Source organism: Lissotriton helveticus, chromosome 6 (genome assembly GCF_964261635.1).
Source record: "Lissotriton helveticus chromosome 6, aLisHel1.1, whole genome shotgun sequence".
NCBI classification, from domain to species: Eukaryota; Metazoa; Chordata; class Amphibia; order Caudata; family Salamandridae; genus Lissotriton; species Lissotriton helveticus.
Genome location: NC_136067.1, coordinates 1,265,946,117 through 1,265,958,314, shown reverse-complemented (window position 1 = coordinate 1,265,958,314; position 12,198 = coordinate 1,265,946,117). Strand labels below are relative to the sequence as shown.

Sequence of the window (12,198 nt, the reverse complement as noted above, 5' to 3'; positions counted from 1 at the left end):
TAGAGTGAGGGCGATAGATAGATAGATAGAGTGAGGGCGATAGATAGATAGATGTGTGTGGTTGTGTATGTGGTTGTGAGTATGTGTGTGGTTGTGTGTGTGTGGTGTTGTGTGTGTGGTTGTATGTGTGTGGTTGGGTGTGGTTGTGTGTATGGTTGGGTGTGATTGTGTGTGTGTGTGTGTGTTTGTATGTGTGGCTGTGTCTGTGGTTGTGAGTGTGGTTGTGTGATGTGTGTGTGGTTGGGTGTTTGGTTGTTTGTGGTTGTGTGTGTGTGTGGTTGTGTGTGTGTTGTGTTTGTGGTTTTGTGTGTGGTTGTGTTTGTTGTTGTATGTGTGGTTGTGTGTGTGTGGTTGGGTGTAATTGTGTGTGTGTGGTTGTATGTGTGGTTGTGTGGTTGTGTGTGAGATTGTGTGTGTGCCGTGGTTGTGTGTGTTTGTGTGGTTGTGTGTGTGTAGTTGTATGTGTGTGTGTGCATGGTTGTATGTATGTGTGTGTGTGCGGTTAGAGAAGGATGTATGTGGAAGAGAGCAGCAGATCAGCACAGCAGAAGAGAACAGGGAGTTAGAGAAAGAGATGGGTGGAAGAGAACAACAGATCAGCACGGGAGAAGAAAACAGGGAGTTAAAGAAGGAGGCGGGTGGAAGAGTGCAGCAGATCAACACAGGAGAAGAGAAGAGAACAGGGAGTTAAAGAAGGAAGCGGGTGGAAGAGAACAGCAAATCACCACGGGAGAAAAGAACAGGGAGTTAACGAAGGAGGCGGGGTGGAAGAGAGCAGCAGATCGATACTTTTCACATTGTCTCTGGGTTCCTTTTCACATTGCCTTTGGGTTAAGAATGACTGCTCTGTGCCAAGCTACCAAGTGGGTTAGCACATGTTAATTTGGGATTTGCTTGTGCCTTAAACTAACAAAGATTGTGGTTACTGATTGACCAGGGTCAAACCCCAGAAAACCAATAACCCTGTGCTCTTGCATGGATTAATCATGAGTGATACTGCACCTGGAATTTCATCCCCTGATTTTCCTGCCAGGAAATACAGGGTGTGGTTTTACCAGCCGGTAAATCCAGGCATGCACGGAAAAGCGCTTAATTACTCTATTCTAACATTTAAAAAAAGTCACAGCTTTAGAAAATTATATATCCTCTGAGGTACAGCAAGGCCTCTTCTTAATGCAAATACATATGTTCACATTTGGGGAGGGGGAGGTTAGAGGTTGGGTCGCGAACCTTCAGCTGAAAAGTTTTTATTAAACATCTTTCTCTTTTAATGTAAAAGGCTCAGCGCTAAGTGAACATAAAAGAAAGAAGGATCGTTACATTTCAAGTTGTTCTCTTCTGCCGTCCTAAGACCAGATACTCACAGATACCCACAGGGACCAATTTGCCCACATAAAGTTTTGCGGAGCAGAAGGAGAAGTGATGAATGTGAAGTTGCACACCTCCAAAACTTTTGAGCTGAAGTTTCAATTGCTAATAGCAGCACTAGGTAGCTGCCCCAGCATGGTAATTTTCTAGTAGGCAGCATAATTAGGAATTATATTGAGAGAAAGCCCAACCCCCTCCCCCACCCCGTTCACTAAGGAGACAAAACTCGGAGTGCACACTGTAGTATAGAGTAGTTCTAGTCAGGAAGATAAGTTGTGTTTTTGTTGCTTGGCGTGAATACAAATTTCTTCACAGAACACTTCGTTTTCCGCAGCACGGGGCATGTAATGTATTGAATTGCATATAAGACGTCTTTTGTTGTGAACGAGAAAGCCCCGCATGCACACGAGCTATATTTTGCCCAGCCTCCTTTTCAAAAGCAAGACTGGAAGCTACCTGATTGACGGATAACTTTTTTTATTCTCATCAGACAGATCTAATTAAAAAAGTACCGAGCACCGACAGCCCCCAGTAAAATCATAACAGCCATAGCTACTTGGAAAGCTGGCGTTTGTACTGCAGCACAGCTATTTTTAATGGATTCGGAAAAAATGCGATCTTATCGGAATCTTAATAGATGTGTGTTTTGGGGGGATAGATAGTAAGACAGATGCAGCTTTAAAGTAAAGCAGAGACGGATTTGCATATTTAGTTCTGGCTTGTAGCATTCTTCAGGGAGTGGAATTAATTACCGGACATGTTATTATCACTACTGCGTCTCTCCGGCTCCAGAATATACGTAGTTAGTACCTTGTTCCGACTCTGTCTAAAGTTCAGTTGAAGGGCAAAAAAACACAAGCACCGAGGCAGAAAGTCATGTGCCTCTCATACGGGTTACTGTGTCACTGAACAGCCCTTATCTGATACCCGTGTGCCTAACCCAGCGCTGACAGCATGGAACAGGTTACAGAAGCCGTGTGAGGATTATTTAGGGCACCAGTGAGTACAAGACGTAACTGATATTAATCCGGCCTTTCAGAGATATCTCTGCGTCCGTCAGAGGGGCGCCGCCTGACGAGGGCAGGGCAGAGAGGAGGGGGGAGGGGAGAGACAACATGGCTGACATCGAACGCTCGCCTTTATTTTGTTTTTCGCGAGCACATTTTTTGTTGCCAAAATAACACTGGGAATGCCTTACATGCTGTCCCACATAAAAAATAATGAAACGCCGCAGCCCGGCTTCAACAGGAAGCCAGGCAACCTTTGTTGGGACGGGGGCGGGGCCAGACAAATACAGGAAGCAGACGGGAGTCTACCCCGCGCTCCTGTGCCCGCCGGAAGATTTGCGTGACTGCGTCTCAGCGCGGCACCCGCCTGTTGCCCAGAATGACCGGGTGGCTGCCGAGGGACACGAACGAAGAACCTGGTGAGTCGGGCGGGTCTGGTGGGGCGGCGGGGGTCTTGGTGCGCTTGTGTGTGTGCTGTGTGTGTGCGCGCGCATGTGTGTGTATGCGACGGCGGGGGTGGGTTCTCTGTATGTATGGGTGCGTGCGTGCATGGGCGCTTGTGTGTGTGTCTCTGTGTATGCGTGTGTGTATGCAGTGTGTGTGTGTATGCAACGGCGGGGATCGGTTCTCTGTATGTATGGGTGCGTGCATGGGCGCTTGTGTGTCTCTGTGTATGTGCATGTGTGTGTGGTGTTGGAGCTTCCGAGGCAGGAGATGGGCACGGCGCCGTGCGCGCCCACGAGGTGCAATCTGCGCTCGTGCACCCTCTCTTGTCCACATTCCCAAATGCGGACCACAATAAGTCTAGAAGCAGACAGCAATCAAAGCTTCGCTTTGAATGCAGGTCTGCTCGACCTAAAAATGTGAAGATACAGAAAGCAGAAGGGTCTTTGAAAGAACCTGGTCAGTGCCGACTGGAAGGACTCATTTCTCTGTTAACGTTCTTCCACTCACAGTCACTCTCCACAAATTGTGACTTTCCAGAAAGCTGCCTTCTTAATACAATGTGAATGTTACCTACTCTTTTTTTGCGTTTTAAACTGCCTTATACATTTATTGCGTTTCATACATTTGTTCTTCCTTAAACAAGTTACAATTTCACTCCCACATCCGTTATTCAATGCAGAGGCAAATACTGTCAAAAACCTGATGCCGTTTAATTAGTGGGCTTTGGTAAGCCAACATAGATGTGCCTTCAGTCATCTCAAAGACTCCTGTTCTTCAGCATCAAGTTAGACACTGAATGGGGAATTGTTCTCATCCATGAATTTGGTAAAACCTTCGCAGAACGCTGTACTTCTTTCCCGGGGCTGTTTACCATCTGTTTCTGGCTGTCCATTACCTGCACCATCGCAGTAGTTGTTTACTTGAATAAAGATGGCACACCCCCATTCTTTGCTGACAGCTAGCCAGGGACCTATGAACTGAATGATGCGTCATCTCATTTGTCTATAGAATCTGCATGTGGGAGTGATGCAGTTTTTCATGATCTATTAAACCTAAGGGATTGTCTCTTTGGCATTTCAGAGGCTCATCAAATCGATTTTGTGGTGAGCCAAGTTCAAATGCATTAAATGTCTTTTTAACTGGTTACAATTATCATAGCGATGACTTATTTCTGGGCCAATTTTAGACAAGCTCAGACAGAGGAGACCTTGCACCACAGTCCGGATTAGCACCATATGGTTAAAGTAGAGACTTTAATTTCAAGTTTTTCATTGGCCGAAGGCATAACCTTCAAGCATCCTGCCCCAAATTTAAGGATTAGTTGTACACCCTTCTTCTGCATTGCTGAGGGTAATCTATTGATCCCTAGGGTGCATTCCATTTGAATCATGCTGGTGGCCTCATGAGACACGAGCAGATTGCTTTATGAAAGCAAGTACATTTGTGACTTCTGTTAGGCTGTTTTGCCGGGGAAACATTGTTTTCCTTCACCCACGCCCTTTCAGGGAGATTGAATGGTGTTCTTTGTTCAGAACTGACCATAAGGTTATATACCCAACCATGTTCTTTGCCACGGCATCTGTATGATAGTGTGCAGCACCAGTTTTCTGAGATTTGAACGTTATTTCTCAATTTTGTTGATTGGTCTGCTTTCAAACAGTCGTTTTAATTGTTATCACTTTAGTTTGGCATGAAACCATGCTGTAATTATTTTTTCTTTCCTTTATTTTGAAAGTGCATTTTGTCTTCCCCACGAACAAGATTATTATTCTCTGCACCTAATTTTGTGTAACCCCGCTCTTCCTTGTGAAAATTGATTTTTAATAAAATGTATATATAATTACACAAATTAATTCAGAATATTTGTCAGATATGATAGCAATGAACCTTACACTTGTACCTGCAAAGCCCCTTTTACTTGTCAGTCCCGTGCACTCTCAAATGGTACTTCGTCAAAAGGCAACCCCTCCCTCCCTCACTTAATGATCGTTTTTGATACATCACTAATGAAAGTAAATTAATTGCTTGCACAAAACATTTGTTGTACTCAAACTATGGATTCTCTAAACCTTTGTAAAAAAGTTATTGGAAAATCCATATGAAAACCTTCATAGGCACATTCATCTACACATGTCCCATCATCTAGTGCAAGAAGTGATCTCAATGTTATCATAAAATGCAACCTTCATACGACTGTAAGTTCTAATTAGAGGTGAGTTTTGTTTCAAATATTCGGAGCAAACGAAGGCATTGGTTCAACTTTCCATAACCCCATAGCTACTGGGGCTTGCCCCGCCCCCCCTTTGCTGTGTCTTTTTTTATAATTGGGTCACTTTGTGCTTATGTATTACATTTCACACAGGTTATTCAAGCCAGATATGCTCCCTTTTCTCCCCACATGCAAAGAATTCATTATTCTTTGTCCTTTATTGGGGGTTGGGGGGTTGTAAGGCAGATTCTGCAGCATCCCAGTGACATGTACTCATAGATATAATGTGCAAGGCATCCACTTGGTCTACGTACAAAGCTATTCAGCCAACACCAGTCACCGGCCAGGTGCTTCAGAGCAATGCTTAACTTGTGAAGTCATTACCCATAACCGCTACTGCTGCTATTGTTCAGTGTTGTCTGGTTTGTCAACTTTACAGGTGTTGGTGGAATTTAGAGTAATCATTTATGCACTCTTTGATACAAAGATTTCCTGTTCAAAATGACCGTCTTCCATTATTACCACGACTCCATCCTAATTGAGTCTCTTCCACTGGTTAGATTTTCTTTAATAAATGGAGGCATGTTAAGCAAGGGACTATGTTTTCTTACACTTGACAAGTGTGTATTCCTGAATGCTGTAAATGTAGATACATGAAAATTAAGTGTGTTGAAGTATGGTGAGCAGATGAGCCCCTTTTTATTGTCCAGGTTGTAGAACCTTTAACTGTGCCATTGATAATGTGGCTGTGCGCCTGATACCCTTACTCTTTGTAATGACAGGAATTGATCAACCTTGGTATCTGAACATTTATGGAGTGGTTTTGGTAACGATAAATGCTGTAATTTTGTTTATTTGTATGTTGCAAAGTCTAGCAGATTGCATTTCTAATGTGAGGTTGTGCACTTTTTTTCAGTTCTACGAACAATTTGATGAAGATGAGATTGGAGCTCTGGATAACGTTGAATTAGAAGGATTTATTCAGTCTGAGAGTTCACGATTACAAGAGGTCATACATGATTTCTACAAACAAAAGGCAAAAGAGTATGTAGACTATTTTTCTTTTCTTTTTTTTTTCGCTTGTAGGGATGACATACCAGTATGGAAAACTGAAAATGGAATTCAGTTGTTTGGATTTTATTGTTCTAGAGCAGCAACAAATGTGGGTGAATCTCAGACTTAAATGTCAGTTAAAGCTATTGATTAGACATCATGAAAGTCTATTTTTTCCTTTGATTTCCGCTCTGCTTTTCCCAAGGAATAGCGCCCGAACATGTTTGACTAAAATATATAAGGTTATAGTTTACAAAAAAAAATAGAATATTTCCACATCATGCTCATTTTTCCAGCTTGTGGAGACTGCAGCTTTTAAGTAGTAGGGCCTGAAAGTGCCTCATTAAATGCTCTAAAATTAAAAAAAAGATAGGTGCTGAACAGACAAGTCAGCATTTTGTTTGAGTCCTCCTCCTTATCCCCCTCCCAAGTATCTACTTAAGTTCCTTTCTCTACTATGACCATTCAAGACTGGACCCTACTCTGCGATGTTGGATGACATCAACGAAAACATTTCTAGGAATCCATTTGGCCCTTTTATTTAGGGTTTCAGAGCACCTCCTTAAGTTGACCAAATGCAAAAAAGGAAAACATTTTTTTTATCAAACTACCCTAATGAAATGTTCAGATTTTCACAATCCTTGCTTAGTGAGCTACAAAAAATAAAATAATGTCCAACTTCTTGCTGAGCGTGATGGAATAGGACAGCGTACTGTAGGCCTTAAAGCAGCAGGATCCATTTTCCACTGAAATACAATTTAATTATACAAGTACAATTTTATGCTTCCCCTTTCTTTAAAAAACAGACTTTGCTATAAGGTTTTCCGTCAAATGTGCTATTACATGTTCTGCTGGCTGATTGTATTATGTTTAAAAAAAGGCAGAAAACGTTACTCCTAATAAGCATGTGTTCTTGCTTCTTTGAGAACATCTCCATTTACAAATGTACCTGGGCAGGAGTTGCGCTACTCCTGCCACTCTCCCAACTTGCAGCTTTTACATCAGTTCAGTTAACTTTTGTGGTCCTTGTTGGGGTCGTTCTCCTTTTTAGGTTTCGCTGGAGGGCGGAGCTCTTAGCTCCGCCTCCAGAGAAATCTCTTGATTTCCAGTAAGGAGAATGGAATACGCCCCCCTGTCCTATTGGCTAGCTCCATAAATGGAGGCTAGCCATTGGAACAGAGATCTGTCCGTCAAGGCCGGACCAGATTCGGGGGCGTTCCCGAGATTTTTTCCCAGGGCGGAGTTACGTTTTTTCCCGTTCCCTCCCCTTTCACTGACAGTCTGTCCGTTCCCGCCCCCTCCGTGTGCCTTTCCGCCCCCCCCCTCGCTGTCCTGTGCACGTTTCCCGCCGTCCGTGTCCTCTCCCGCCCCCTCCCGCCGTCCGTGTCCACTCCCGCCCCCTCCCGCCGTCCGTGTCCTCTCCCGCCCCCTCCCGCCGTCCGTGTCCTCTCCCGCCCCCTCCCGCCGTCCGTGATTCAGATTTGCTGTCCATTCCCGCCTCCTCCCGCCCCCTCCCGCCGTCCGTGTCCTCTCCAGCCCCCTCCCGCCGTCCGTGATTCAGATTTGCTGTCCATTCCCGCCTCCTCCCGCCCCCTCCCGCCGTCCGTGTCCTCTCCCCCCCAGTCGAGTGCTTGTAGATTTGTTTTGTTCCGGCTATGCGGGGAAGTGGATTTTAGCTTTGAGGCAGTGTTCATATTCAAGGAGTGCACTTGGGTACCAGTAACATATCAACTAGGTTGGTTTTTTAATGGCTTGTGGCATTTATTATTAGTGTCTTTATAAAACGTGTATCTTGAGCTTGTCCAGTAGGTGGTAGCTGGAAACTGGTAACCAGAATCTGAGCTGGGAGTGCGTAGCCCACACCCTGACAGCACCGACTCCTCTATGGATGGGCCCAATGCCGATCTGTTTGTGATGAGAGCAGTAGTGGTGATAATATATTCTATCCGACTGGATGTCTGTAATTCGGTTTTGTTGATTTCTCAAAAGTGATCATAAAACCGGCTTTTATCCTAAAATGGCGGTGTTCCTCCAAATATGGCGCCACTTGGTCGAATGTGATGCAGCTCATCCAGAGATTGGCCACTTATTGAAAAGCAACGTTTCTCAACCTAAGGTAACGTCGCTCATCCAAAGATGTCATGGTTCACGCAGTGTGATGCCCCTTACCCAAAGATGTTGCCTCTTATTCATTGATTTAGTTGGTGTTCCCGGGACAGGCAGGCCCCTGATCTTTGGGTGGCACCCTGTGTAAGACTGCATGCCTCGTCCACATTTGCCCCTGCTTCTTCGCTTTGCCTGGCTCGCTAACGAGCCTGCAGTGCCTCCGTGTGGGCGGGCTCCTGCCGCGGCGTGAGGCTCCTCCGTCCCCGCGCCAGGTGCCCCGGGAGCCATTGCTCACGCTCCGACCTCATTTGGCAGAGCGCGTGTTGACCGAATTGCTGCTGTGCTGATTACTAGCTCTTCTCGCGCGGCCACAGTTAGCTCATTGCGAGCTGGTAATCGGAGAGCTACCAGTGTCATTAAGGATCTCTCAGCACTTGGATACAGTGGTAACGAACTGTGAAGAAAATAGCATTCTATAGCCAATCAAAAAGAGATACTTGTAAACTCATTTCAGGCGACGGAGTGTGTCAGAGCGCGCGCCCAATGAGGCTCATTGCAGGAGAAATTAAAGATACACTTAGATGCTAACAGGCAATCGGGAAATTACTTCCTGAATTAGTACTTAATTGATTTGGTAATTCCCTTGGCTCTATGCAGTCTCTCTTTGTTACTCTCCCCACTTTTCCCTCTCTCGTCCTCGCTCATCATTCTCTCTTCTGTGCTCCCCTTTATCACTGTCCGCTGGGTTCATTCTCTTGGTCGCGTTCTTCTTTTGCTCTTCATCGGCTCTTTATTTTTTCTTTCTTTCTACCTCCCGGTTTTCCACCTCAGTATCGCAATCCCCGCTCTCATTCTCTCTTTTCCTACTCCCTACTCACCACAGAGACACCCAACACTTGCCACACTGCAAACATGCATTTTCTACCCCTACAAAACAGACTTGGTATCCTCTCACCTGACCGGCCAGGGGGTCGCTTTAGGTTCATGAAAGTGGTATAGAGGGGCAATACAAGTGCTACTTTATTACTTATTTTTTGTTAGAGTTTTATATAGCGCAAACTAGACCCGAGACATTGGGTATCAGAGCGCTTTACATAGCACCAGTTTCGTTACAGAAGGACACATTCATTTTTGTTAGGCATGGGGAGATTAATGATTTGCCCAGAATCATGAGTAATGGTGCGGTTTCTCATGTTGTTTGAACGTCTTGCAAGTATCTAAAGCAGCTCGTGAATGGCACCGGGGTCCTTAGGAACTATCAACAAATAACAGAAAAAAATACGACCCCAGCATAGAGCAACAAGCATTTACAATGCAACGGTTTCGCCTTTGGAAAAGTTAGAGCGATTGGCAATGTAAAGGACAATGCCATTTATTTATCTGTTTTCAAAACCAACACAAATACAAATGTTGTCATTTACAATGCCAATAGCTCAAACTTTTCCAAAGGCGAAACCGTTGCATTGTAAATGCTTGTTTGTCCCAAGCTAATATCCGTTTTCCATCTCCCCCATTTGGTATTCCAATTCAAATAGTCTTGTGATTCCCCCTACAACATGTTTCCCTCTTTTTACTACAACAGAAAAGTGCAGGGAAGCCGAGGCAAGAGGAACTGTCAAAGAGGAGACCAGATGCCTAAGTGTGAATGGTGTGCCAGTCTGTTGTAGCTCTGTTACTAAGAGAGTCACTTGGGTCAGAGTCCCTTGGAAATGATAGAGGGTGTAGGGAGAGAGACAGGAAATAATCAGTGTAAAAAGAGAGACCCAATGTGCAAAAGGAGACGGGTATACTCAACAGCTACGCAGGGTTTAAAGGGATGAGATTGAATGTCTGACAGCATAAGAAAAGAGCTGGAATGGAAACTGGTTCAAATGCAGTGTTCGGTGGGGGTATTGGAGGCTGTTATTGGACAGAATTAACATATACAACAGATGATGTTACAAAGAAAGAAACATTTCCTTTAGGGGATATTGCAGTAAAAATGCCACCACAGGGGGGAGCTATAGAGAGCAGGGTGAACGGGAGTGTGCCTTAAAGAAAGGAAGTTGTTGGGATGTTAGGCTCTTGTGTACACTAGACCATCAGTCACACACAGTAGGTTCTAGACCACTGGATTATGGTCAATGACTACCTAGGACCTGCAGCTCTTCTACTAACCTCCATTGCCTCAGTCACCTCTAGCAGGCATGCACCAACATACCCACCACCCCAAAATTAGGCTACAGATACATAGGATAATAAGTAGCAGCTCAGCACCCAACTTCTTGCTCCCCATCTTCTCTGGATCAGCCACCAATCTTCATACTCTACTGGGCGACAAGTTGCTCACTACTCAGACCCTAGTCATACCTGCCTTATTTTTAGCATCTCAGTTTCTCATGCTGTTTGTTTTGACAGTAGTATTTACTCGCCGGCTCATGTTTCAACAACTGCTGCAAGATTCTTGCCAGTCTGATGTGCCATCCTCACTGAAGTGATATTTCATCTGCTGAGTGCAACAAGAGCCCTCACCCTCCTGACAATAGAGAAACATGGAGCCGAGCTACCTTATCTGAAAAAGAAAGTAGAATGAAATGTAGTGAGCACCAGGGACCTAACGTGGAAGCCCCTGAAATGTGCCAGGCTGCTCCCTTAAGACATCCATATTGACATGAGACCATCCTGCTGACATAACCACAAAATTAACACAAAGTAAAACCATACTGTTAGAAAAGTGGATTATTAGTTGAAGTGGTTGAGACCCCTCACCAAGTAATAATGTTACTATTCTGTATTAGGTTCAGTTAGGTTACTTTAATTTAAACATTACCTCAGTCATGGGTAGCTGTTGCACAGAACAATCCGACTTAACTAAAAGGTAAACCAGTATAAAGCAGTTATCTGTAACAAAACAGTTAATAAATCAGGAACGCAGCACAGTAAACATCATGCTTCAATTTATAAAAATGACATATCGTTTTATCTCTAAATAGACACCAAAACAACAAACTTCTGATGAAAGGAACTAAAAGCTGCCAACTGCGGTATCTATTCACACTAGACGGAGTCAAATTCAATAGTTGCGGCCTACTGAGATGGAGCACAGGTTGGATACAGAAACCTATTTCGTCCCATTTAGTTTTACCTTATAACGTAGTCTCTGAAGTTGAAGATACTCATCGGGGCAAGGCAGTAGACAGTGGTAGAAATGGGTGCCCAAGGCTGGATAGCTACCGGACCAAGTCCCAGTAAAGCTGTTGACTTTTCACAGAAAACTCAGAGTGGACGAAATTAAAAATTCACGCCTAAGGTAGGTCTCTCGTCTATTGGATACATTTGGTGCCTTCTCTCTATAAAGATTTCTACTTTCGGATTTAGTCACTTTTTTGGAGCTCTGATTCCTCCAGCGGGGTAAGGCTGTACGCTGTAGCTGAGCAGCTCCACGAAGCTGGATAGCTTGTCCACGACGTCCCACTGAAACGGTTTTGCTACTACGGAAATGCTCTGATAGGGAGCAACCTGAATTGGCCCAGCAGCAACACACCATCATCCGATTGCCCCTGCAGATTTTAGGGTTAGACCGGAGAAGTACTAGGTGCTTTAGACAGGAAAAGGCCAACTTTATAAAAGGTGCATTTTCAAAACATTAATTTTCAATCCAACTTTACTATCAGTTGTGATTTTAAATTACTATTGACTTTAGTGGTTGGGCAATGGTTTTAGCTATTCCCAAATTGGTTATACAGAAAGTTTTATAATGTTACTTTTCTTTGAGAGAGCCAAACTTGCCACAGTGAAAAATGAAAAAATATGTATCACTATAATGACATGTGAAATTTAGGAATTCATTCCAAACTTTTTAAATACCCTTCACCCTACCTTAGGGGTGACTTACCAGTATTAAAAAGGAAGGCTTAGGCTCTGCAAAATGGTGTGCTTAAAAACTGCACAGCTAGGCTGCAATGGCAAATCTAGAGTCATCTTTTCACCTCTCGCTTGGTGGCACAATGGGTGCTGAAGTTCACTAAT

General features: G+C 44.2%; 1 protein-coding gene across 1 annotated transcript in view; it reads left to right on the top strand.

The window, feature by feature from the left end:
- The window catches only part of LTV1 (LTV1 ribosome biogenesis factor), a 206,026-nt gene that overhangs the window by 119,490 nt on the left and 74,338 nt on the right, over nucleotides 1-12,198 (top strand). The window contains exon 7 of the mRNA XM_078648994.1: nucleotides 5,948-6,075. Within this exon, the coding sequence (XP_078505120.1) occupies nucleotides 5,948-6,075 (128 nt within the window). The remainder of the gene's footprint in view (nucleotides 1-5,947; nucleotides 6,076-12,198) is intronic.